The following is a 27,753-nucleotide window of genomic DNA, read 5'->3' on the forward strand; positions in this document are numbered from 1 at the left end:
CCGAGGGTTGCGATCCCGTTGCCGGTCCCGGTCCGGTACGGGCGCGACACTGAGGGTTGCAATCCGTTGCCGGTCATGAAAAAAGACAAAAAGGAAAAAAAAAAAAAAAAAGAACAAACGATTGATAACACACAACATGGATAAATATGAAGAGCAGTATGCTTAAGTGAAAGAAGTCAGATGGAAAAGGCTAGAGAATGTATGATTCCATTTATATGAATTCTGGAAAAGGCAAAACTATAGGGACAAGACAGATCAGTGGTTGCCAGAGGCTGGGTGAGAGGGGCAAGTTTATAGAACTAAGAGGCTGGGGGAGTTTTATGGGGTGATGAAACTGTTCTAGATCTTGATTGTGGTGGTGGTCATACATACAACATTGTACGTTTGTCAAAATTCCCAGAAACTCATGAAGCAGCTTCAAAAACAAAGGTCCCAGGGCTCAGATTCCCACACTGGCCAAGTGCGAAAAAAACCTCAAAACATCAAACCGAAAAGGCCCCAATCTCATGAAGCTTTCATTCCATTGAGGGGAGACAGTAAATAAACAGTGGGAGCAGTAATAAAACCTAACACTTATTTGCACCACAGAAGCAGTTTTCGCACACCTTCTCATTTAGTCCTCATAGCGCTCTCATGACATAGGTGCTGTCCTCCTCCGCTTGCAGATGAGGGATTCAAGCCCGGAGAGGTTAAGTGATCCTCACCAACTCCAGAACAAATGTTAAGCCGAAAACACGGCAATGCTTGCAACGCACCAAAACAGCCAACAGGTGGCGCTAGGAGGCCGCCCGGCGGCTTGTTTGGCACTTGCCGGGGTTTCCCAGCTTGCCCCGGAAGTGGGAGCGCGTGCGAGCTGCGGGCCGGGTGAGTGCTTTCCCGCCGGACAGGGCCCCTCTAGGGTGTTTGCAGGATTCAGAGCTGCGCAGGAGCGGGAGCCGGGAGGGCAGTTAACAATTGCAGTCCCTTAGCGGGGTGGACAGGAGATGGAGACCCGGCTTTTCTGGGTGATTGGGCAATCCCTTTCCCCTCTCCGGGAGTCAGTTTCTCCATCTGTAACATGAGGGTTTGGATTGTAGTTTCCGAATTTGGCTCTGGCATGCGAATGCCCAGGAGGAATTTATTTTAAAATGCTGGTGCTTGGAGGTGGAATGCAGTCCATCTGGGTTTTTGCAAGCTAGCCAGCTGATTCTGGGTGAGGGAGACCCAGGGCCAGATCGTCCCTAGGGGCCCTTACAGCTTGAAAATCCTCTTCTTCCTTTCCAGGACATGGTTTTAAACTTTAAAATGGAAACTTAAATAGGAATGTTGCTGTGGGACCCCTTGGATGAGCAGATTTTTGTATCAAGGACAGAGCCTGGGCAGTCTCTTCCTTTCTCTTTGCCTCATCACCAACATCCACTTGTTTCCTGTGGGGAGACAGGATGGACAGATTTCTGGTGAAGGGGGTTCAAGGGGGCACTTGGAGAAAGGGGGAGGAGCAAGAGCAGAGTGGAAAAGAGCTAACTCTGTTGGGAGGAGACAAAGAAAGCCCAAGGAAGAGGCCCAGGAGAGAGATCCCAGGGAATTGGGTCCACTCGGCAGGCCCCAGCTGGAGGCACCTTCAGGCCGAGGGCCTGGATTGCGATTACACGGTCCTCTTTGGCAAAGCGGAGGCGGACAAGATTTTCCAAGAGCTGGAGAAAGAAGTGGAATATTTTACAGGTAAACAGAGGACTATGTGTGTGTTGAAGGCTTATCTGATAAAACTAATCATCTGTGTTTAGAGAAATCTGAACTCAGGAACCATTAGTGACTGATATGTTTGCCAGTAGATTAAAAAATATTCTCTGGGGGGCTGGCCCGGTGGCGCACTGGATAGTGCGCCGCTTGGGAAGCGCAGCGGCACTCCCGCCCGAGGGTTCGGATCCCACATACAGACCGGTTCCCGCTCACTGGCTGAGCGAGGTGCGGGAGCAACACCGAGGGTTGCAATCCCGTTGCTGGTCCCCGGTCCGGTACGGGGGCAACACTAAGGGTTGCGATCCGTTGCCGGACACGGAAAAAGACAAAAGACAAAAAAATATATATATATTCTCTGGACACCTCTGGACCAGGCACGTTGTTAGGTGTTTGGGATACAAACCTGAAAAAAACGGGTGCGTGTCTGCTGGGAGCTGACAGATAACTAGAGCGAAGCTCCCCCTAGCTACTGATTAGAATCACTTGGGAAAGTTTTTTTTTTTTTTTTTTTTAAAGATACTGGGTTCTATTCGAGACCAGTTGAATTAAAACAGCTGGGAGTGCAGCCTTGGCATCAGTGTTTTTAGAAAGTTTCCAGGTGATTCTGATGTGCAGCCAGGGTTGAGAATCACTAGTAGGTCTAGTAGAAGAGACGGCAAATAACCAGGTAATTCCAGGGGCTGGAGGTTAGCTCGGTTAGAGTGCAGCCTTATAACACCAAGGTCGGGGTTCAGATCCCCCTACTGGCCAGCCACCACACACACAAAAAACCAAAAACCAGGTAATTCCTCTACACCAATGCGTCTCAGCATCACCTGGAGGACCTGTAGCTTGTACAAACTGGGATTGCTGGGCCCCAGCCTTGCAGTCTAGTTTCTAAGGAGTTCCCAGGTGGTGGTGCTGCTGCTGCCCTGGAGACCACACACTGAGAAGTGCTGCTGTACCCGCTGATGAGCACATGGGGAGCTGGCAGAGCAGTTTGAGGGAGGCAGTGAAAAGCCTGCAAGACCCCAGGCTACAACCTGAGCTATGTGAGTTCCATCTTTTATGGAGCCACAGGCCCTTAGTCCCTACAGTTGACAAAAGCATCCTTGCGTGTAAACTCAACTTCATGGTGCTCAAATTTCAGCCTCTTTATTCCGCTTCTGCTGTAGTTAACGTAATTAAGTTACAGTGTTTAAAAACAACTGGCCTAGGACCGCATTTCTCTAAGTGTAGGGCAAAGTCACTGTCCTTACATTAAAATTGTGGGCAAGCCACAATGATTTTTGAGGAGAGGGTCCTTGGCAGGGCATTAAATTACACTGAACGACAGAGAGCAATGTTATTCCTGTTTTACTTCCTTTTCAATCCTGAACACTCAGCAAGTGAGTATGCTGGGCACTCACCTGCCTGGATTTCTGGGGATCCCAGGAGGGACAGAACTGCCATGTTTCATCTGCACAGGTGCACTGACCAGGATCCAGGTGTTCGGGAAGTGGCACAGTGTGCCAAGGAAGCAGGCGACGTACGGTGACGCTGGGCTGACCTACACGTTTTCAGGCCTTACATTGTCTCCAAAGCCATGGATCCCAGTTCTAGAGCATGTCCGGAATCATGTCTCTGGGGTGACTGGACAGACCTTCAATTTCGTGCTCGTCAACAGGTGACACCCTACCTGTTTAGTGGACTACATTTTATAAATCTGTCTCCTCCAAAAGGAAGAGTTTAGGATTCCACCATATGTTGTTCATTTGTAAAACAAATCATTCTGTAGTACACAAGGAATATAGTAGTGGCACAGCACGAGCAGTCAGTCTGGAGCTCATGTAGGAAGTGAGAGGTGATTAACTCATGAACAGTGGTAACAATGATGAACTCATAAATCATGAACAGTGATAAATGGCTTGAAGAAAATTAAACAGGCTGATTTGACTGAGAGGAAGGTGTTTGGGTTTAGGACAGGGTTTCTCAGCGGCAGCACTACTGACATTTTGGGCTGGATAATTCTTTGCTTTGGGAGACTGACCTGTGCGTTGAAGGATTTGAGCACATCTCTGGCCTCCACCCACATACACTGCCAGTAGCATGCCCTGCATTATAGCACCCAAAAATGTCTCCAAACATTGCTCGGGGTCCCCTTGGGGCAGAATCGTCCTGGTTGAGACCCCTGGGTTTAGGGGGCAGTCACTTTAGATGAGATAGAGGAGGGCTCACTGGGCAGTGATGTTTAAGCTGATAACTAAGTGGACAGCAAGAGCCAGAGACGTCTGGAGGAAAAGCAGAGTGAACCTGGAGTGTCTATGGAGCAGAAATCTCACTGGTGCAGCTGTAAAGCAGCAGATGAGGGGGATGGGAAGAAGTCAGAGGTGGGCACGGGCCAGACTGCAGGAAATATGGACTTTCTTCTAAGTGTAGGGAGAAATCATTTTGTGTGATAAAGGTTTACATATATGAAGCAGGGGAGCTGTAAGACATGATTTTGGTTTCTTTGTGTTAAGTTTTTCAAGAATGTGGTCAAATAGGACTAAATAACAAAGTGAAGATGCTTCAGGGTTGGCTCATGTGTGGAACCAGATAAAGCCCTCAAACCCTTGCAGAAAACAGCAGGGACCACAAGAAAACAAGGAGTTTGCGGTGTTGGCAAGTTCCAGGAAAGGGTTGTTTTTATGAGCTCTGCTTGTTTTCTCATTGCAGGTATAAAGATGGCTGCGACCACATCGGGGAGCACCGAGATGATGAAAGAGAGCTAGCCCCTGGAAGCCCCATCGCCTCTGTCTCCTTCGGTGCCTGCAGGGACTTCTTCTTCCGGCATAAGGATTCTCGAGGGAAGAACCCCTCTCGGAGGTTGGAGGTGGTCAGGCTCCAGCTGGCACATGGGAGTTTACTGATGATGAACCACCCAACCAACGTTCATTGGTATCACAGTCTTCCCATCCGAAAGAAGATTCTTACTCCACGTGTCAATTTGACATTTCGGAAAATTTTGCCTACTAAAAAATAAAATGTTTTTAACAGTTAGTACTTCTATTTTCTCTTTCCCTCTCTATTCTGAGAGGGAGTTGGCGTTTTCTTGATCAACAGGGAACATAGAAAAGGTTTAACCAAGCCAAACTGTAGGGATTGTTACATAACAATGTAGAATTCAGAAAAAGGATGTTTGCATGGACCAACTACTTGATAACTGTGAATCTGTTTCCTCACCAGTGAAGTGCAGCTAGTAATAACTTCTTGAAAGGGTCATTACAATAATTGAATAGCATAATAATTATGAGCCTGTTTGATGTTGTGCCTGAGACAAAGTGAGCACTCACAGTATTGATTATATTCCTCTTTTACTCTAACTCTCAAAAACTGAGGCTGGCTCTTTGCAAATTAGACTCATGTCAAATAAACTTAATAAAACTGGTAAAATGTAAATAAAAATAACCTTATCAAATTTGGATTTTCGCCTCTTCTTCAGCCCCTCCCATACTTAAATTTTGGATAAAACATTTACCTCTTTGTCTTGTATTATAGTTTTTATCATCTTATCTCATGTCTCCCACTACATTATGAAATTTATGATGATCATAAATACATCAAGATCATTCCTATGTTCTGAAGACTGCCTTTGCCCAAAGTATATGCTTAATACATAATTTTTTTGTTTTTAAATTGTGAATTTAGCCTTTTTGATTTACATAGTTTTATCCCAATAATATGTTTTTGAATACAATAAAAGTATGCCTTATTTTAACAACAACAAAAAAAAAAAAGAAAAAGGATGTTTGTATCAAAGAATACAGTTGATTTTTTTCCCTAACAAAATGAATCTTTTATTGCTATAATACACAACACATACAAAAGTACCTTTAGCAGATACATAAATTGGTAGTTATGGCATAAACCACTAGCTTAACTTATGTTTTTCTGAAAAGCAGCTACTTTGTAAATAACTTAAAACTAGAAATCAGAATATTTGGCTGCTATTTAGCGCCTGATAATTTACAAAATGAGGAAGTCAGCTTTAAGTTAGGTTAAGAGACGTTATACAAATATCATTCACATTTACAACCCTGGCTCAAATCCTGCCCTCTCATCAAAGATCTGCTTACAACCAAATGTTCAAAAGCTTATCTCCTTTTGTACATCTCTTTAACGGCAGATTTCAGAGTAAGCCGTGACAGAACAGCAATTACTTAAAGCTACAGCTCTGCAATGCAGTTTAAGGTCACACAATTTCTGGTAAAATGGTGTGTTCACTTCATTACCAAAGCCAAGGTCTGCAGCAGGTCAGCAATGAATGGATCAGATGGTTCCAGCTGCTTTCACACTGATGTTGGGGCCTGGAGAACCTTCACATTCTATTGGTAGCGAGATTTACTGAGTCCTCAGAATGCACACTGGGCTCGGAGGAATGGTGAGCACCTGGGCTTCTTGCACTTTTAGCTGACACTATGGCATTGTCTAGAAGTGTCTGCCAGCTCACCCCTAGCAGAGGACACACAGTTCTTAGACTTACTTCACATGAACTTTTGGATAGGTCTGATTCCAAATCTTTGAAGAGTCAGTTTGAATTTGGTATCTTTTTTTTTTTAATTAAAAAGTTAGCTAATGGGCCGGCCCGGTGGCGCACTGGATAGTGCGCCGCTTGGGAAGCGCGGCGGCGCTCCCGCCCGAGGGTTCGGATCCCATGTGCAGGCCGGTTCCCGCTCACTGGCTGAGTGAGGCGCGGGGGCAGCACCGAGGGTTGCGATCCCGTTGCCGGTCCCGGTCCGGTGCGGGGGCGACACTGAGGGTTGCGATCCGTTGCCGGACACGGAAAAAGACAAAAAAAAAAAAAAAAAAGGTAGCTAAAACATAGGGACTACTATGTCATCAAAATTCCTTCAGCCCTGGGCTACATTCATGAGACTTATCTGAAAACGGAAGAAAATGCTTAATATACTCTTTTAGAATATAGGCCTATAACAAAATGACAGTACTAGATGTCAGCTGTACTTACGTTTTTAAAAAAAAGCTGCTCTCTTCCTTTAATGGAAAGGGCTGGACTTTCATAGTCATCAAATCTAACCCTTCACTTTACAAATGAGGAAACTGAAGTCAAGAGAGATTGTAGCCCTGTGGTCAGTGCCTTTCCTTCCTAATCCAGCTCTCAAATCAAGACAGGGATTGTCTTTTCACACAGCCCCAAGCTCCTACCTGTAAACCTTAAGAGCTCTGCATGGGCAATAAATAAACACAAAAGAACTGTCCACAGTGGATCCTTGTGTAATTGAGTTTCCTAGAGAGCAGAGGAATCATAGGTGCTGCACAGATACTGCTCAATTCTGGTTATTCACATAGTTTTATACAATACTATATCTCAATACAGTATACAAAAGATAAAAGCAACAAGTAAGCATTTCACTTACAACTGACATAGTGAAAGAATTTCCCGGAGGGGCAGATTTGGCAGATGAGCCTTTACTACATATAAAGAATTGAAAGATTAGAAAAAGGCATACAAAAAGGGAAGGGAGGTGTTCTTTAGGCATCTTTTAACTGTTCTTTTGCCATCCTTTGAGTAACTTGGAAGGAATAGAGCTTTTCAAAAATTGTTTATGTGACTCTTAGATAATGTATATTTTTCAGAATGGATGTGCTACAAAAGCAATCGAAAGTGAAAGGCACTTTTTCTTCTGAAGTGTTGCCTTTAATACTTTCACTAAATCTTGTCAACAATTTTTATAGGCCTGCTTATTAAAAATAAAAGATCTATGCTGAAACATAAGAGGATTAGACAAAGGTAACTCCCTTCTCAGAACACCTAACATATTACCATATAAAAAAGGTGGCTTCTGAAATTTGGTTACTTTTAATTACCTGTATCAGATGAGTAAAAAGACGCTCTAGACATAATGAATGCTTTCCTAACACGACGGCACCTTCCAGTGCTCACTAGCAGAGCTGCTCAGGGAGCCTGATTTGGTATGAATCGAGGCCACTGGCTCCCTTGCGGAGCCTGCTCTTAGAACACACCAGAAAGCTGAAGGGCTCTAGTGGGGTGCTGGCACACACACACACAGCGTATGGTTTTGCTTTTTTCCTGGAGTTTGGACAGTACCCTCAGCTAGCTCTGAGGCTGGGCAGAGTCATTCTTCAGACTTGTACTCCTGACTCTGGTGCTGCACCTGGGAAAGGACACGCTCATAAAACAGCAGGTAAGCACTGGAGGACAGGACTTCCTGCAGGCTGGCCTTGCGTACAGTGTCATCAGAAATCCACAGCCACTGGTTGCTGGTTGAGAGAGGGTTCTTGGCTGAAGGTGGGGACCGTCGGTAAGTGACAAAGTGTCCAGAGTGCATGTCTCCATGGTGGACAACAACTGCCATCAGCCGAAAGAGGTATGTGGAGGAGCTGAATGGTAGGAACAAATGCCAGTGGTTTACAAATATAACAAAAAAGGGTTTATAGGGAAGAACAAAAAAATAAAAGAATTCTAGATGTTAAATGACAGGGGATAGATACAATAATACATCCATAACTGAATACTATACAACCATTAAAATACAGATCTATATTTACTGGCATGGCAAGATGTCCACTCTGTAGGTATATTGTGTATATATGGATGTTTGTATCAAATGAGTATATGTGTGTATATATATAGTGTGTGTGTGTATATGTACACACACACACAACTTTATAGAGTGGATAACCCTAAAGATTTAATTGGTTTTCTCTAGGTAGTATACTAAGAAATTTAAAATTTTCTTCCTTATATTTTATTTATGCAAACATACATACATATATACAGTCATGTACCACATACCCATATTTTGGTCAATGATGGACTACATAACAGTGGTCCCGTAAGATTATAATACTGTATTTTTACCATAACTTTTCTATGTTTAGATGTACAAATACTTACCATTGTGTTACAATTGCCTACAGTACTCAGTACAGTAACATGATGTACAGGTTTATAGCTTAGGAGCCTTAGGCTATCCTATAGGGCCTAGGTGTGTAGTAGGCTATACTATCTAGGTTTGTGTAAGTACACTCTGTGATGATAGTATGATGGCTAAATTCCCTAACACAGCATTTCTCAGAAAGTATCCCCGTTGTTAAGCAATGCATGACTGTACACACACAACACACACAGATGTGTATATATAAATTTTATGTATCTTTATAATTACTATTTTTAAAGTGATTCCCATTTTGGAAAAAAATAAATGGGAATGTGTAATAGTGAAATACCACCTTAAAATGAAAAAAATTAATCTCTAAATTTTCATTAATTCATTTCTGTGAAAAGCTAATTTTAGAAACCAAGAGAAGTAGCAGCATACAATGAATGAAGAATGCGCTTCTAAAGAGCAGCTCACCTGTAGTCAGGAACAACTGGGAGAGGGAAGGGCACTGGGGGTGGTAGGGATGGCAATAAAGATGGGGAGCAGGTGCCATTCATAAAAATTTGTGTTTTGGGGGCCCCTGGCTGATTCAGAACTGCAAGAGAAAAAGTCCTGAGTCAATGAAAAATTAGTAGTGGCAATGGGGAAGCAAAACATGGTTTTGATTACCTTGAAAATGAATTCCCCATAATGCTACAAAGAAAACAAAATTTCACTTTGCATGTATTGATTCATAAAATGAGTATCTTTTTGTCCCTGACTGTTTTAATCCCAAATAGGAAAAATGTATCTAGCTCTAGGTCTACTGCTAGCCTTGATAATTTTGTGAATCTTTGAGATTCCTATCCCTGTTTGCTAATAACATTTATCAAAGTTAGGCAGTAGCTAATTTACTGGTTTTTAACCTAAACCACAGTTTCCCAGTGCTGGCACTATTAACATTTTGGGCTGGATAATTCTTTGTTATGGGGATATGTTCTATGCATTACAGGATGTTTAGCAGCATCCCTGGTCTCTACCCACTAGATGCCAGTAGCACCCCTCCTTGAGTTGTGACAACCAAAAATGTCACCAGTCATTGCCCAACGTCCCCTTGGGGACAAAACTGCTCTGTGTTGAGAACCACTGATCTAAATATTCTCTCCTTTTTTAATTCTGCCAGCTTCTAAGGAATACCAACATGTAACGGTATTAATAAATGTTTATGGGTATAGATAAAATAATTAATGTAATATTTACATCTCTTCTCCTTTCAAGTGTCATATTTGGGGGCCTTTATGTACCAAGTAGTTCACTGCTGGCATCTTTAATCACAGCCACCATGGTCTGAACATTAGCAGACATGCACCACAGCGCAGGAGAAGAGGAAGCTAGGGCGAAGAGGTCCTAGTTTTTTAGAACAAGGGCCAAGGACTGAGCCTTTTCCCTACCTCGGCTGTTCCTGATGTTAATCTAGTGACCTGGTGAGAAAGAACAAAACGTAGTCTCCCTGAAATACGTCTTGCCAGGCTATGCAATTGTTGTCACAAAGAACAAAGGAACAAGGGATACTAAGTCAGGACAGTATGGAGGTGCAGGAAGACAATCCTGACTTACTTGGGGGCAGCACACAGGTGTTGAGTTCAGGTTGTGAGCCCTTAAAGTCAGTGAGGTTTCCTCATCTATAACTCTAAAAAACTCAACATGTCACATGAGAGACCTTTAGAAAACTGCCCCAACACTACATTCTATTGCCAGTTCTCCCATTTGCTGTTTGCCCTTGGATCAATCATTTAACCTCATGGAGCCTCAATTTTGTCATTAGTAAGACTGAGGGAAATAATAGCTACCCTTGCTTAACTGAGACCCAATTTAATGACTCCTCAGGTGAGCATAGTAATGGGATCAGATAAATAAATAATTCAGTAAAACAGTCATATCAACCCAAATAAGATATTCACTGATCTTTAGCCAAAACATTTCTTTCCCACATTTCCTTTATAAATGAGATGACTGAATTGGGAGAATATAAAAGAAAGAAAGAAAATTCACCGGAATGATGTGAGCCAGTTATCACTTAGTCAAAAGATCAGAAAGCAAAACTGCAATCTTAAGCTTTCTTCTCAATACTTTCTCATCTGTAAAATAGTTTTAAAAACTATACATCTCATTACGATATAACTTTAATTTCTTTTAAGAAATCTTCCCTTTTCTACCTCCAACCCTGCCCTTCTCAGGAATTTATGCAACCACTATACAAGGCTTGCACTCGTGTCATAAGGAATCCAGAAAGTGGTGATACCAAATTGCTTTTCTCTGTGCCAAAAATCCCAGATGTGTCCTCAGACACACACCTGATTTGGGGGCTGCCGGCCCATCCTGCAGTTCCAGTGCAGGCCCTGGGTTCTCATTTAGTTTAGGGCTGCGCTGACTGGGTTTATGTCCAAGGAGGTGGTACTTGTAGATGTCCATCATCAGGAATTCATTGAACTGCACATGCTCGTGGCGCTTCAGAGGTGTGCCATGGCTGGACCAGCTCAGTCGCTGGAGGTGGATGCACAGACACTGTGGGAGCTGTGGGGGGCAGGAGTGGGGGGAGGAACCAGAAAGAACGAGCCATTTCAGGAGAGGAACACATGGAGTCCTCAAAAGCAAAGCCAACAAGGTGCGTGGTGTGGGCTCACCTTCCCTAACTTTAACTGTTTAACAAAAGTTGTCCTCTGGTGTTCCACCTTTTCCCCATTCAATGTTCCTTTTGCTTCAATCTGAAATAAAAGAAACATTTCCCTGCAGAAATTACTGAAATAAAGCATCTTTGGAGAGCTACAGATCAGTTCTGTGTTATACCTGCATTCCATTGGCACTTGACTGAAATGAACTCAGCTGCCCAATTAATGGTGAATTGTTTTCACTGATCCCTCTTAATCATTAAATAACAGTAACAGTGGAGGGGAGAGAAAATGAAGAATCAATACTGAAACTTTGACACTGGCATGTAATCTATTTTGTTCTCTGTCTTTAAAAATTCCACCTAGTTCCTCTTGATTCAGAGGGTGAAATGTAATTACTTAGCGGAGTCAGACAGGTAGCACAGTTAAAAAGGCAGGGTGAAAGACAGTGGGAATGGAGGGAACTGTAGCAAATTAAAGAGGGCATATCCTATCTCAAAGCATGACATTCAGATTTTTTCATTAAACACTCTGTGGATGATACAAAACTCATCTGAGAAAGATATTTGGTCCACGGGCTGCTGGTTTCCAAACCAAGTTAGGTAGAGATGGCAGCAGCTGAAAAGACCCACTGGGTATAGTCTGAAGAGCTCAGGAGCCATTGTGTGAGGGGTGTCATCTGAGCACACACAGGCCAGCTGGGAGATGACAGTAGAGTTAAATGCATACCTTTGTACAGTTGTCACAGACAACATCCCGCACTGATTCTGATGAGATGAAGTGGTGAAGGCAGTGGTCCAGGGTCAATGGATGACCCTATAGCATGAGAAGAAGAAAAATTATTACAATTCAAAGGAAAGCTATACTGAAACAGTTAGCAATTAACAATTAGCAGTGTGAATCCCACAGCTTTGTTTTGGTGTACGCAGGCAATAAAGCTTCACAGACACAACTGGATGTTTCCCGAACAAATGTGGAGCTCAAAGCACCCTACACTGTCCTTACTGACAGATTCAAGAGAATGTTACATTGCAGAAAATTATGGACTTCCACTCTATTTTAGATACTTTGAATTTGAGATTAATGTATGTGTGTGTTTAAAAAGCCAAAATTTCTGCAGCAAGAGAAAGTACATCCACTTTCCTCTCCCCTATAATCAGGCCATGGTACCACACATTAAAGTTAACATGGGGTTCAACCAACCAATATCTGAATAACACACAGTGCCTGAATCACATAAAGTGCCTCAAAACCCTTTCCAATTGGAATGTCTCCAAAATAGACCCCAAATAAACCATAGATCGGTACATACCCATGTGGCAGCTGGAATACTTAGTGAAAGGCTATCAAAGGTATCAAATCGAACAGGACTCTGAAACAAATATTGCAGAAAATCCAGAAAGGACTTAGGTTCTATTCAAAGCTCAAAAGATAGGAAGATATATGCCTAGATAACAGCTTAAAATTTAGATGCCCAACATTAACGTAATAAAACATAATGTACTTACTTAGAGGCAAATTCTATTAAAAACAACCTTGTAAACATAAGAAGCACAATAATACTAAAGAATAGGTTAAAAAAAAAAAACTACAAGATTACATTTTGGGATTTTTTACATTTTAATTTTGGGATTTTTTTTTTTTTTTTTTTTTAATAGCTGGCTGGTACAGGGATCCAAACCCTTGACCTCAGTGTTATAACACTATGCTCTAACCAACTGAGCTAACTGGCCAGCCTAATTTTGGGATATTATCCTGAGGAAATAACTATGTACATAACAACAAGGATATGTATCACAGCATTATTCATAACAGCAAAAATGTGAATAGTTGAAATGTCTAGGGAATGATTAAATAAATTACAGCACGTCCACAGAATGGAATACTATATTTAAAATAATGTAACAGAAGAATGTATGATGGTAAAAATGTATATGTTCATGTTATATTATTAATTGCAAAAAAGCAGATGATAAAACAGGGTAAGAGTTCCTGCTTTTGGTAATGGCAGAATAGCTTGGCTAGACTAACCCTCCTTGAGATAACAATTATAAAACCTGGAGCAAAACAAAACAAAATCATTTGAATGACTGGAGAGCTACCAAAAGCAGGCAAATATTGAAAAGAAATTTACTCTTGGGAAAAACAGGAACTTCATGGGTGAGATTTGCATGTTCGTGGCTTTTTTGCCCAGTCTATACAGTGCTGGGTGGGAAAAAGCAGTCTTACAGGACCGAGTTGTCAGAAGACAGAGTTAAGGCCTGATAAAGAAGCTAGGGGAAATCCCAGAAAGAAGGGAACAACAGAGAAGATGAGCCCCAATATTTATGTAAAAACTCTGCCCAATTCCAGGCTGACCAATGAACCACACATGCACAGGGGATACTCTATAGGGCCTGGCAAAAATAATAGCAGCTGGAAGCTAAAAACAATGAACAAAGATTTTGCTACTCAATGTAGGAGAGACAGAGTTTGGAGTCTGGAGCCCAGTCAATTTAATTTAACTGCCTGCCAGAACAAAATTCATTTTTCTTCAGAGAAACATAACAAAATCTGAAGTCTCTACTACAATGTTAAGTATGCAATAAAAAATTACAAGGAAAGAGGAAAATGTGACCCATGGCGAAATGAAAAAGAGATGACCTACAGATTGAAATTAGCACACAGGGACCTCACAGATGTATTATAAATATGCTTGAAAATGTAAAGGAAAATATATAATTATAGTGAATGGACAAATGGAGAATCTCAGCTATTAAAAAGGAAATGGAAATTCTACAATGAAAAAGAACAATAATTAAAGTGAAAAATTCACCAGACAGTCAAACAGAAGAAAAAGAGTCCGTAAAGTTGAAGATAGGTCAACAGAAATTATCTAACTTGAAGAACAGAGAAAAGAGGTTGAAGAAAAATGAACAAGGCCTCAGAGACCTGTGGGACAACATTAAGTGGACTAACAAGTGGAGAATGAGCATAAAATCTTTTTTGAAAAACTAATGGCCAAAAATTCCAAATTGGGTGAAAAACATAAATGTATAGATTCAAGAAACTCAGCAAACCCCAAGCAAGATAAATACTAAGAAAACCATATCTATGCACAGCATGTATAAAAATAAAGAGAAAATCTTGTAAGCAGAGGGAAAAAATGTTACTTTACATACAGAAGAAGAATATGAATACATTGACTTTGAAAAAATGGAGGCCAGAAGACAACAGAACAATGTCTTTAAGTGATGAATTTTAAATAAACCAAAGCAAAACAACAGCTACACTGTCAACCTAAAATTCTATATTCAGCAAAACTATTCTTCAAAAATGAAGGCAAAACAAAAACATTTTATATAAATGAAATCTAAGTGTATCTGCCACCAACAGACCTACAAGAAATGTTAAAAGGATCATTTTAGGCTGACAGGAAAAAACATCAAGTGGCCTTAGATCTACAGGAAAGGTTGAAGAACACCAAAAATGGTAAATATAAAATTTTTTTTTCCAATATCTTTAAAACACACATAACTGTTTAAAGCAAAAATTGTTACACAGTATTGTGGGGTTTATAATGTATGTAGATGTAATATACATAACAGCACAAAGGACAGGGTAATAGAACTATGCTTTTGTAGCATTCCAGTATTTTACATGAAGGAGTACAATATTAACTCTAAATAGACTGTGATAAGATAAAATTGCATGAATATAATCACATGAACACAAGAAAAGTAAAAATGTACAGCCTAAAAGCCAACAAAGGAATTACAGCAAAATACTAAAAAGTATTCAATTAATCCAAAAGAAGTCAGGAAAGGAGGAACAGAGGAACAAAAAACATGTGAGACAAACAGAAAACAAATGGTAAAATGGCAGACCTAAATCTAATCATATTAATACTTACATTAAATGTAAATGGACTAAAGACTCCAATTAAAAGGTGGATTGTCAAGCTGGATAAAAAAGCAAGACCCAATTATACGCTGTCTACAAAAGCCACACTTTAAACACAAAGACAAAGATAGGTAGAAAATAAGAGAACAGAAAGAAATATACCAAAGAAATACTAGTTACATGAATAGACTTCAAGTCAAGGAGTCTTATCAGAGATGAAGAGGGACATTTTATCATGACCATGAGAGTCAACTCATGATAATAGATGTCTTTTTGTCTGATAGCAAGTTTAAAAAGAAATTCAGCAAAAATAGGCAGAACTGAAGAAAGAAACAGACAAATTATAGCAAACATTGAAGGATGCCATAATACCAACATTAAACAAATTCTTTCAGGAAACAGAGGAGGAAACGCTTCCCCGCTTATTTTATTAGGCTTGCATAATCCTTATAACAAAACCTGACAAATACATTATAAGAGAAGAAAACTGTAAGACTAATATTCCTCATAAACATAGACAGTAATATCCTCTAGAAAATATAAGCAAATTAAATCCAGTAATATATAAAAACAACAATGTATCACAATCAAATGGGGTTTATCCCAGAAATGCAAGGTTGGTTTAACATTAGAAAAATCTATCACTGTAATTTACCACATTAACAGAATAAAAGAATAAAATATGATCATCTCAACAGATGCAGAAAAAGCATTACAAAATTCAATCACTATTCATTATAAAAACTCTCAGCAAATTAGGAAAAGATGGGAACTTTCTCAGTATGATAAAAGGATATACTAAAACCCAAAGCTAATATCATACTTAATTATGAAATACCAAATACTTGCTTCTTAATATTTGAGACAAGGAAAGGATGTCTGATAACACCATTCTTATTCAACTGTATCAGAGGTCATAACCAGGATATTAAGGCAAAGAAAAAATAATAATAATAGGCATAAAGACTGGAAAGAAAAAACTAAAACTATTTCCATTCACAGACAACATGACTGTTTACATACAAAGAGAATTCTAAGGAATCTACAACAAAACTACTAGAACTAATAAATGAATTTTTTAAAGATTTCAATATATAAGGTCAAAATACAAGCCACTGTATTCCTATATCCTAATGGCAAACAGCTGGTATATTAAAAAATTTAAATTCCACTTACAATAGCATCAAAACATAAATAAAATGCAAAGAAAAAACAAGAATGAATGAGCAACTTACAGATTAAAAGATTTGTAAGACATATAAAGGAATTATTATTGACTGTTTTAAAAGAAAACAGTCAACACATCAGGGTAATGCCAATCAAAACCACAATGATACTGCTAAGGAAACAATCAACAAATTTATTTATTTATTTATTTATTTATTTATTTATTGTCCTTTTTGAGACCAGCCGCACCGCGCTCAGCCAGTGAGCGCACTGGCCATCCCTATTGAGCGCACCGGCCATCCCTATATAGGATCCGAACCCGCGGCGGGAGCGCTGCTGCGCTTTCAGCGCCGCACTCTCGCGAGTGCGCCACGGGCTCGGCCCACAATCAACAAATTTAAAAAGGTGACTTTCAGAATGAGAGAAAATATTTGCAAACCATATATCCGATAAGGGGTTGATATCCAAAATATGTAAGAAACTCATTCAAGTACACAGCAAAAAAAACAACATAATTAAAAAATGTGTAAAGGACTTGAAAAGACATTTTTTCAAAGAAGACATACAAATGGCCAACAGGTATATGAAAAAGTGCTCAATATCACTAATCATCAAGGAAATACAAATCAAAACCACAGTAATATATCACCTCATACTTGTTAGGATGGCTGTTATCAAAAAGATAAGAGGTAGCAAGTATTGCAAGGACGCAGAAAAAAGGGAACCCTAGTACACTGTTCATGGGAATTTTAGTACAACCATTAAGAAAAATATTATGGAGGTTTTTCCAAAAATTAAAAATAGAACTACTGTATGTTCCAGCAATCCCATTTCTGGATATATACCCAAAGGAAATGAAATCAGGATCTCAAAGAGATATCTGTACTCCCATGTGCACTGCAGCATTATTCGCAATAGCCAAGATATGTAAACAACCTGAGTGTCTGCCAATGGATGAATGGATAAAGAAAATGTGGTATACATAAATAGTGGAATATTCTTTAGCCTTAAAAAAGAAGGAAATCCTGCCATTTGTGACAACGTGGATGAACCTAGAGGACATTAAATGCTAAGGGAAATAAGCCAGACACAGAAAGATAAATGCCATATGATCTCACTCATATATGGAATCTAGGAAAGTTGAACTCACAGAAGCAGAACATAAAATGGTGGTTGCCAGGGGCTGGGGAATGGGTGGGGAAAATAGGCAGATGTTGGTCAAAGATACAAACCTTCAGTTACAAGATGAATAAGTTCTGGGGATCTACTGTACAGCATGGTGAGTACAGTTAATAATACTATATTGGATACTCAAAATTTGCTAAAAGAAATTTTAAGTGTTCTCACACACATACAAAAATGGTAACTATGTAAGGTAATAGGTGTGTTAATTAGCTTGATTGTGGTGATCATTTCACAATACATAGTTATCTAAAATCATTACTAACATTGTACACCTTAAATATATACAATTTTTATGTGTCAATTATACCTCAATAAAGCTGGTGGGAAGAAACCCACAATGAGATACCACCTCACAACCACTAGGATGGCTAGAATCAAAAGTCAGATAATAACCAAGTGCTGATGAGTCTGTGGAGAAATTGGAACCCTCATACACTGGTGGTGCAAATGTAAAATGGTACAACCACTTTGGAAAACAGCCTGGCAGTTCCTCAAAAGGTTAAACGGAGTTACCATATGAGCTGGAAATTCTACTCCTAGGTATATACACAATTGAAAAGAAAACATAAGTCTGCACAAAAACTCGTATATACACAGCAACATTATTCATAGCCAAAAAGTGGAAATCACCCAAATGCCCATCAACTGATGAATGGATAAACAAAATGAGGTATAGCCATGCAATGCATTATTATTTGGTAATAAACAGGAGTTAAGTATTGATACATGCTACAACATGCAAGAACCCTGAAAATATGCTAAGTGAAAGAAGCCAGACACAAAAGGCCACATATGGTATGATTTCATTTATATGAAATGTCCAGAATAGGCAAATCCATAGAGACAGAAGGTAGATTAGTGGTTTCCATGGGCTGGGGGATGGAGAGAAGGGGGAGACTGCTAATGGATATAGAGATTTTGGGGGGGCTGATGAAAATGTTCCAAAACTGACTGAGGTGACAGCTGCATGATTCTCTATTTTCATATTATGTTGGATATTTTCCATAATAAAAAATTATAAGTTCAAAAGCAGAGAAAAAAAAAGAAGACCAGCCCTGGAATCTGTTGTGTCAACTGTGAGCATAGACACAACCTCAGGAATCAAAATCCTGCCAATCCACAACAGGTCTCCTGCTCTTGGTGCAGAGGATGTTACCTGAGGATCAAATGCCTTGTTGGTACTGACCAAAGTGGAGCAGTTAGTCCACCAAGTGTGCAGAGACCAAGCCAGCACAAATGCCGCTTGCTGATGTCAGCCTCTATCGGTCCTGTCATGAATCCTAACTCAAAAGAAAACCTCAACAAGGAATATATCAAGTATTTGTACTGTATTTACCTGGTGTTCACAGTGTTTGCAGACCATATTACTAGTGAGCCTTCCATGAAAAGGATGTTGAGACTTCCAGTGATTGGACGTGGGGTGAGGTAACCCTGGAATGCAAAACATCTTTTGACATGCCACTCTTAGCCCTTTGGCGACAACCTCAAAATTCACCTTCCTTCTTTAGTATGTGGTAGAAACTCCCTCTTTAGAAAAAAGGTTTTTGAAAAGTACACTGAAAGAGCTTTCCTCACTGACTTCCATCAAAAGACTTTCTATTCCAGGGCCAGCCCGTGGCTAACTTGGGAGAGTGCGGTGCTAATAACACCAAAGCCACGGGTTCGGATCCCTATATAGGGATGGCCGGTTAGCTCACTTGGGAAAGCGTGGTGCTGACAACACCAAGTCAAGGGTTAAGATCCCCTTACTGGTCATCTTTTTAAAAAAAAAAAAAGACTTTCTATTCCAGGGCCAGCCCGTGGCTAACTTGGGAGAGTGCGGGGCTAATAACACCAAAGCCACGGGTTCGGATCCCTATATAGGGATGGCCGGTTAGCTCACTTGGGAAAGCGTGGTGCTGACAACACCAAGTCAAGGGTTAAGATCCCCTTACTGGTCATCTTTTTTTAAAAAAAAAAAAAAGACTTTCTATTCCTTCGCAGGATAATTTATACAGGTCTTTACATGTAGTTTCTGTATAATGAATACAGTCACATTTTAAAAAGGAATTTGTGTTTAATAACATCTCTTTATAAACATATGCTTAAAGTGTTTGAGATGTCAAAAGATACCACAAGTGAACATTACATAAAGTGAGATAAACTGAAATAATCAGAATAAGCAAGTTCTAAAGAACTGGAGTTTTCTTTGGCTAGGATGGGGTTAGTGCAATAAACTAGTGAGAAACATGGGCTCTGGAGTTGGGCAGCCCTGGGATTGGTCCTGGCTCTACTTCTTGTTAGCTCCAAGACCTGGGAAGTCACTTCATCTCTGTGAGCCTCAGTTTGCTGGAAATGGGGGTGATTATTATTTATTACCCCACTACTCCCAGTATTATCAACTTCACAGAGATGTTGTGAGGCTTAAACAAGATATTGCACAACAACTGGCACACAGTATCAGCTCAAAAAATAGTCTTTCCTATTACCACTAATGCACAAAGGGATAGGTATGTCAATGTTATTTTCTAAGTTTAAGTCTTAGGGAAAAATGATTTCCTCCTAAGGAGGACTGTGACAATTTGCACTAAAAGTTGGTAAAAGTGGAACTGTTGAGGACATGACAGATTCAGCTTATTAAGTTCTTCCCAGGGTCAACTCAACAAAGTAAAAAGAAAGCCCTTGTTTGTAGCACAAATAGGTCTGTATAGAGGAAACCAAGCAGGGCTGGGGTATGAGGGAACATCAAGAGAATCATTTAAAGCTGTTTCCAAAACACAAGTTCCTTTGCAAGTACAGTCATCCCCTGGTATCCTTGGGGATTGGTTCTAGGACCTCCCACGGATACCAAAATCTGTGGGTGCTCAAGTCCCTAACATTTGCATATAACCTATGCACATCCTCCCATAGACTTTAAATCATCTCTAGATTACTTATAATATCTGATACAATGTAAATGCTATGCAAATAGCTGTTATGCTGTAATGTTTAGGAAAGTACATGTTCAGTACAGATGCAATGATTTTTTTCTGAATACTTTCCATCTGCCGTTGGTTGAATACACAGATGTGGAACCCACAGATACAGAGGCCAGCTGTACATCACATCACAGTTCAAGCTGGATTGAATGTCACCAGAAAAAAAATCTTTTTTTAAAACAAGCTAATTATCGTCATATCTTAAATGTACACATGTTATGTGTTATATTTCAATAGAAAATACCTCTTGTGCGGCAGGTTATTTGTTTGGGAGTTATTTCTGACTGCTGCTGTAGGGGGAAAAAAAAGAAACAGACTAAAAACCCTACTGCAACTCCTTTTATCACTCTCACCCCTCCCCTAAATCTTACAAGTTTCTATGCTGACTGTATCACCAAACATCAACTTTTAACAAAGCCCACATTTCTAAAAGTAGCCTTAATTATCCTCTCTGGTTGGTTACTGTTCATAGTCCTTCCTCAAATGCAATTGAAACATATTTCCTCTCTCTGGAATGTTTTCCCCTTTACTGGTTAACTTTTATCAACTCCTTAAATATTTATACTGTTACAGGGAAATGAGGACTCATTTAGCACTTCTATGGCCCCTTGTTACCCTCTGTTAAATAGAGAAAAATAATACATCCTTTCTTCTCAAAGCAAACACAAATTGCAGCAATGAATCCTTTTAAAAGAGCCCTGACATCCCTAACCAAAGTCACCAACTGCAAAGTATGTAGTTTAAGACCCTCCCCCAGCCTCATTCCCACTACAGATTTTATTGAATCTTACATTTGAGTTGGAGGTTGTACAAAGACTATACTTGTGTTTCCTATACTTATTAAATATGCACAAAATGCATTAAATGTATTGAAAATATAAATGGCTTACCTCCAGGGAATGCACATCAAACAAATGTGTGACCCGTGGCTGCCGGTCTCGCTCATCTTCCAGTGACGAGGTAATGACGTGGAATAATTCATGAGCATCCTGTCAAAGGGCACAGCATCCTTCAGAGAGGCCCAATGGCGCAAGGGCAGTGTCAGAGCCACTCCCTGTGTGGACCATTAGGCAGACCCCTATAGTGAATGTGGGCAGAATTTGCTTTCCACCTTCTCAAGGCCCAGCTCACTAAATGAAAGCAGGTATATCCTAGACATTACCCCAAGTAAAGACCCTCAACTGAGAGGCCTGAGAGGAGAGAGAAGAGAGAAAGCTGAGTGGCTGCTTTCATGCCAGCTGCCTTGGAGCCTGTTTTAGCTCTACTGAGATGACCCTCACCTCCACTCCACCTGATTCCAAAGGTTTTGGGGTTTTCTTAATTGTGGTAAAATACACACAAAATTTACCACCTTAACCATTTTAATCTGTGCAGTCTGTGGCATTAAGTACATTCACATTGTAACCCCCCCCCAGCCCCCGCAACCACCACCACTCTGATTTCTGTCTCTAGGAATTTGATGACTCTAGGTACTGTGAATGAGTATTTGTCCTTTTGCAACTGGCTTATTTCACTTAGCATGATGTCCTCAAGTTTCATCCATGTTATAGAACATTGCAAAATTTCCCTCCTTTTTAAGGCTGAATAATATTCCACTGCATAAAAATTCTGTTAATCTCTTCATCATCAATGGATGCTTGGGTTGCTTCTTCCTTTTGGCTATTGCAAATAATACTGCTGTGTACATGAATGTGCAAATATCTGTTTGAGTCTCTGCTTTCAATTCTTTTGGCATGTGCCCAAAAGTGGAATTGCTGGATCATATGGCAGAGGACTACTCTTTAAGAATCAACTCAAATGGCCTTTTCCCAAAAAGCCAAAGCCACCCCTCACTCCTTGGGGAGGGACAGGGTCTCTCCTCCCCTGAGCTCTCATGGTGCTGATCCTCCCTGGGCCCTCAACTTCTACTCTTGGCCTCCCTACAGTCACCACAGTGATCTTTTAAAAGGCAGATGACTGTATTCTTGTGCTTTCAGCCTTCCAGCGGCTTTCACTACTGGAGTAAAATCTACCCTTCTTACCTGGCCTACGAAGCCCTTGTCCAAGGGTCCAACATTCCTCCTAGAACTCTCTCCCTCATTCACTATACTGCAGCCCCTGTGTTCCTTGACACACCAAGCTTATCCCATCTTAGGCCATGACCACATCTTCATGTGGCTGCCTTCTCATCCTTCAGGCTCTGATGAAATAGCTCCTCATTGGGGATACCTTACCTGACCAACTATCCAAAGTTGCCTCCACACCCCTCAACCCCAGCCCACCCCCAGCCAAATCAGTAGCAATCCTGTAGGCTCTACATCCAAACTACATTCTGCATCCCTGAGGACTCTGCAGCTCCCTGCTGCAAGCCCAGCCAGCCACACCATCTGGGGCCTAGAGAACTGCAACAGCCACCTACCTTTCTTTCTTCTCACCTTCCATTATTGCCCCTATACTCTTTGCTTTTCAAATAAGTCAGATCAAACCAGTCCCCCATTCAAGGCCCTCTAGTGGCTCTCCACTGCACACAGAATAAAAGCCTGACCCCCACCCACAGCCTCCTAGACCCTGAACAATCTGCTCCCTGCCAAACTCCACCATTCCCTCTCCTCTGCTGACTCCCCGCCCCAGCCCAGCCACCCTGGCCTCCCTGCCGTTTTCCAAACGCTGCAGCTTTGCAGCTGTCTCCAGACTTCAGCCCTTCAGGTCTCAGCTGAAACCTCACCTCTCCAGAAGAGCCTTCCCTGTCTAAAGCAGTCTCCCTGTCGCTTTCCCCCTCATCCGCAGCACCAACCCCCATGCTTTGTCACATCATCCCATTTATTTTCTTGTTAGCACATCTTGAAATTACATCTTTACTGTCTGCACTCCCCCAACCCCCACAAGAATTCAAGCCCCATGAAAGCAAGAAACCCTGCAAGTCATGTTTGCTGCTACAACCTCACTGCCCTCAATAGGCACTGTCCAGGCAGGCATTCAATATTTGTTGCATATATAAATGAATCCCCTGCTGGGCTATAAACTGCTGTTAGCAAGAGAGTGATGGAGATTCAAAGGTAAATAAGGCAAGGCTCTTGCCCTCGAGGGACTCACAGTCCAGTGGTAGATGTGGCAGCCAGGCCATTAGCTAAGAGCACAAGCACAGCTACAGCCCTGTTCCAAGCAATGAGCTCCTGAAGCCTGGTGGAAAATCACCTCTTCCTGGGAGAGTCAAGGAGCCTTCAGACATCTGGGCCCACCCTTGAAGCAATCTCGAGACAGGATAGGGTCGGATCCACAACCTTTCCATCAGTCAGCCATGTAACTAAGTGGTCTTGAGGAAAGAGACAGTATTGCAAAAGAGAGTGGAACTTGAGAGTGTGTGCTTTAGCACCAGACCATCTCAAATCCTGGCTCTGCCACTTAAATAGTTTTGTCACTTTAGGCAAATCTCTTCACTTCTCTGAGCCTCAGTGTTCCCATCTGTAAAATGGGGACAGTAACAGTACCTCTTTACAGGGTTGTTGTGATGATTAAATCAGACTAATTCACATAAAGCAAGCACTTAACCCAATGCATCCCCTGTAGCTCTAGCTTTAGCCACCAAAAATGGGTTCATAGTCAGAGAAAGTCTGCTATTGATTGGCTAGATCATTAATAGTGAACATGTGGACAAGGCTCGATGTTCTGGATGCCTTCAAAGAGGAAGAGACCAACAAACACACATGGTCCTCTCTTCTTCCTGCCAACTATAGCACTAGGTGGCTCAGTGACTGCTGTGGGCTGAAGATGCTGGAAATACTTCCAAGGAATGACTACGACTTAGAGGGGCAGGACTTAGAAAGTTATCTCAAGTCCTTGGGGACTAAATCTCAAAGTCATACTCTCAGTTGAGAGAAATGTAAAATGCAGCTAAAAAATTCCAGTTACCAGAGGAGGGTTAAAAAAGTATTTTCTAAATGTAAAAGCATTTCTACGGATGATGGGATTAATCAAGATGCACTTAAGAAAGCACAGAGATCACCAACATCATGTTTAAAAAGTAACACATGGCTTCAGATTAAAGCAGAAACAAGAGATGATCTTTAAAAATAAGAAGAGATAGAAAGGCCGGCCGGTGGCGCACTGCTGTAGTGCGCCGCTTGGGAAGCGCGGTGGCGCTCCCGCCCGAGGGTTCGGATCCCACATACAGACCGGCCGCTCACTGGCTGAGCGAGGGGCGGGAGCAACACCGAGGGTTGCGATCCCGTGGCCAGTCCCGGTCCAGTACGGGCACAACACTGAGGGTTGCAATCCGTTGCCGGTCACGAAAAAAGACAAAAAGGAAAAAAAAAAAAAAAAAGAAGAGATAGAAAATCTTCCCACCTCCCTTTTCAAAGTTTTAAATGCCTCTCACTTCAGCCCCACAGTTCTGGGAAGTCCAATAGGCTGCCTCCTATGTCTCTGGTCTAGTGTCTAGACAGTGCAGCAGCAGAAGCCTATACACAGCTGGACCAGGCCATCTTGAAAATGTGGCTGGGGAGGATGAACCAGTATGCCACTGGAAGCTAAATTTTTTCATCCCTAAAGCTTCAATCTCTTGGCCTCTGCCTCAGACTTGCTGTTGGTAATAATGGTCTGGGGAGGAAGAGGGTGGTCAGTTCCAAAGAAGGCACTGAAGCTGTAAAAGGGATGTGAGAGTGGCCGGAATAGGCCTGCGGGTTGCATATTAACATCTGCTTGAGGTTTGGGGCTACTTTAAGCCATTCTCTGAAGATTGATTTTTTTAAAAAATCAGGGTGTGGTCCTAAAAAAGATCACACCTGAACTTATGAACCTCCAGGGTGAAGCCACCTGCCTCTATCTAAAAGACCCAGGTGTCCTATCAATCACTTAAGTACAAAGCCACTCAAGAACTAAAAAGATTTTTGCTCTCTGGCAACTGGGTTATTTATGCCCTACCCTGCTAACCTTCATCCACTGGGTGAAAAATAGCTATATTTCCCCTCTGACCATGACAGCAGGAACAAATTTGGTGTTCTGGTCGCAGAACACTAAGATTGTCTAAAATGTTGCAGAAATGTACACTCAAACCAGGCAACTGCAAGGTCAGGCACCAGTCACTAGGGGAAAGGATTCTCCAAGCTACAGTACTGTTGTAATGCTGTGCTCACCTGTTCTTCAAATGAAGAGATCTGCCATCTGTACATTCTTAACACATCCAACAAGCAGCTTGCATCTAAGACCTCATCATCAGTAACTTCTTGGCAGGACAAAGCTGGAAACAAAAAAGGTAAGACAATTATTAAATTTGCCAGCATAAAAACTAACTAGAAAGCCTACACAGCACAACATATCAAAGTTAATAAAAATTTAAGATTAAAATTCACTTTGGAATTACATCTCTTTCATCATTATTCTCTGTAGCCTTACCCAATGCTTAATATGCTTTTAGGCTCTTCATGTTTGTTGAATGAATGCAATTCTTCATTAGGCTACAGCATTTAAATGAAGTAACTGATTTCTGGATCTTCAAGTTATCATCATCAATATAAATTTATTGTTGCAAGGTTGTGAGTAAAATGATTTTAACTCACAACTCTCAGGGCCCGAGGAGGGCCCTTTAAACCTTCCTTTAGTCCCATCCCACACTCAGTGCTTAAATCCTCTCCATAGCACTCTTTCCCATGGCTAGAAAGCCTCTGCTTGTATTTGTCTGCATTTGAGTTTCTGATGATCACAGCAAAGCATCAAGCTATATGTGGCAGCCTGAAAGGATCTGCTGAGTGGTTTACTTTTCAACCGTAAGTAGAATCAAGCCTAATAAACAAAAATAAAAGTTTGATGGGCTTATGAATTTATATTACAATTACATCTAGACCCCGGGTTGGCACTTTTTCTGTAAGCGTCAGATGGTAAACATCTCAAGCTTTGCAGGTCATATGCTCTCTGTTGCAGTTACCCACCCTGCTGCTGTGGCACAGAAGCAGCCACAGGCAATACCTAAACAAATGAACACAGCTGTGTTCCAATAAAACTTCACTGACAAAAACAGGCGGTGGGCTGCACTGGGCCCATGGGCCACAGTGTGCTGACTCCTGATCTTGACCACCCCCTTTCCACAGGATGTCACCAGTACTGGACCAGTACTGCTAGAATGTGGGAGATGAAGATGTAGGGGACTGTCACCTCAGTTTAGCTTCTGGAAGTTCAATAACTCCTAAGATAAAGTAGGCCAGTCTGTTTCTTCTGATTTGCAGTCAGTGGACTTGAGAGATTCCTTTAAATACTTTAGGCTCTGACTTGAGGTTCTGAACACTGTCACTACCACCCCTACCCATGCCACCCCAATCTGCCCCCACCCCCATGTCTGTCTGAGCATGGCTGGTGACCCTGGGTGGTGAGCTGTGGGGAAGCAGCAGCCCTGGCAGTTGGTGCTGAGAAGGCCTGAGACTTGTCATCAGTGTATATATACCCTGGGGTCAGTCCTCTACCCTCCAGGACAAAGGCAGCAGAGCTGGGAAAGGAACTGTACCTTCCTTCTTCCTCCTACACACCTCGGGCATAACTTCTATTAGGCTTTTCCCTCCCAAGGAAAATTTATTTTTATTTTGAATTGGTTTTATTTGAATTTTACAGAAACCTGATTGAAGTTAAATATGTAATTATAAGTCCAGTAACAATTTCTACAGAATGCACACACAATGCCAGAATTCCTTAAAGGCAACTAATATCATATTTTTGTTTTGCATAAAACATGCATTAATATCAACTCCCACATATTGGCCAAAATTAGTCTCTATAAGAAGAGACAGTCCAGTATAGTTAATAAGAAAACTAGTTATGAACAACATATAATAAAAGAGGTTTCCAAGGAAAATTTTAATGTACCCTTTAACCCAATTTAATCTAAAAATGCTATGGGGAAATTTGGTGATATCTACTAATATTTTCACATCCTACAATCCAGCAATTTGACTTTTTCAGGATCTACCCTAGAGAAACACGTGTTTATATGCATAAGAGGGCATGTACAAAGATGTTCACTGCAGCCTGCTGGTCATAACAAGGAACCGGAAGCAAATAGCTAAATAAACTGGGGTGTTGTGATATCATGGATACAATGCAGCTATAAAGTGAATAAGGTTTGCAAATCATGTATCTGATAAGGGATTAATATCCAGAATATATAAAGAACTCTTAAGGGCCGGCCCGGTGGCGCACTCGGTAGAGTGCGGCGCTTGGGAGCGTGGCGGCGCTCCCGCCGAGGGTTCGGATCCCACATAGAGACTGGTCCGCTCACTGGTTGAGAGCGGTGCGGGCGTGACACCGAGGGTTGCGATCCCGTTGCCGGTCACGAAAAAAGACAAAAAGGACAAAAAAAAAAAAAAAAAA

The 27,753-nt window shown here is 41.3% G+C and overlaps 2 protein-coding genes across 5 annotated transcripts in view; one reads left to right on the top strand and one right to left on the bottom strand.

The window, feature by feature from the left end:
• Positions 1-688: 688 nt before the first annotated feature.
• ALKBH2 (alkB, alkylation repair homolog 2 (E. coli)) lies at positions 689-5,141 on the top strand. Of its 2 annotated transcripts, XM_008569787.1 has the most exons (4): positions 689-864; positions 1,264-1,701; positions 3,166-3,364; positions 4,396-5,141. In XM_008569787.1, the coding sequence occupies exons 2-4, from the start codon at positions 1,422-1,424 to the stop codon at positions 4,700-4,702; spliced, it is 786 nt and encodes a 261-aa protein (XP_008568009.1). In that variant the 5' UTR covers positions 689-864; positions 1,264-1,421; the 3' UTR covers positions 4,703-5,141. The 2 variants fall into 2 exon arrangements, with proteins under 2 accessions (XP_008568009.1, XP_008568008.1); XM_008569786.1 differs by having other exon boundaries at positions 689-1,701.
• A 1,794-nt stretch (positions 5,142-6,935) lies between these two features.
• The window catches only part of USP30 (ubiquitin specific peptidase 30), a 28,510-nt gene continuing 7,692 nt past the window's right edge, over positions 6,936-27,753 (bottom strand). The window contains exons 4-13 of one of the 3 annotated variants that reach the window (XM_008569790.1): positions 25,533-25,636; positions 21,312-21,410; positions 20,666-20,711; positions 18,801-18,895; positions 12,543-12,602; positions 11,960-12,046; positions 11,246-11,326; positions 10,916-11,135; positions 9,057-9,177; positions 6,936-8,079 (exon numbers count right to left, since the gene is read on the bottom strand). In XM_008569790.1, the coding sequence (XP_008568012.1) occupies positions 7,815-8,079; positions 9,057-9,177; positions 10,916-11,135; positions 11,246-11,326; positions 11,960-12,046; positions 12,543-12,602; positions 18,801-18,895; positions 20,666-20,711; positions 21,312-21,410; positions 25,533-25,636 (1,178 nt within the window). In that variant the 3' untranslated portion in view covers positions 6,936-7,814. The remainder of the gene's footprint in view (positions 8,080-9,056; positions 9,178-10,915; positions 11,136-11,245; positions 11,327-11,959; positions 12,047-12,542; positions 12,603-18,800; positions 18,896-20,665; positions 20,712-21,311; positions 21,411-25,532; positions 25,637-27,753) is intronic. The other 2 variants (XM_008569788.1, XM_008569789.1) reach the window with 2 other exon arrangements.

The sequence above is a fragment of the Galeopterus variegatus genome, unplaced genomic scaffold (genome assembly GCF_000696425.1).
Source record: "Galeopterus variegatus unplaced genomic scaffold, G_variegatus-3.0.2 Scaffold529, whole genome shotgun sequence".
NCBI classification, from domain to species: domain Eukaryota; kingdom Metazoa; phylum Chordata; class Mammalia; order Dermoptera; family Cynocephalidae; genus Galeopterus; species Galeopterus variegatus.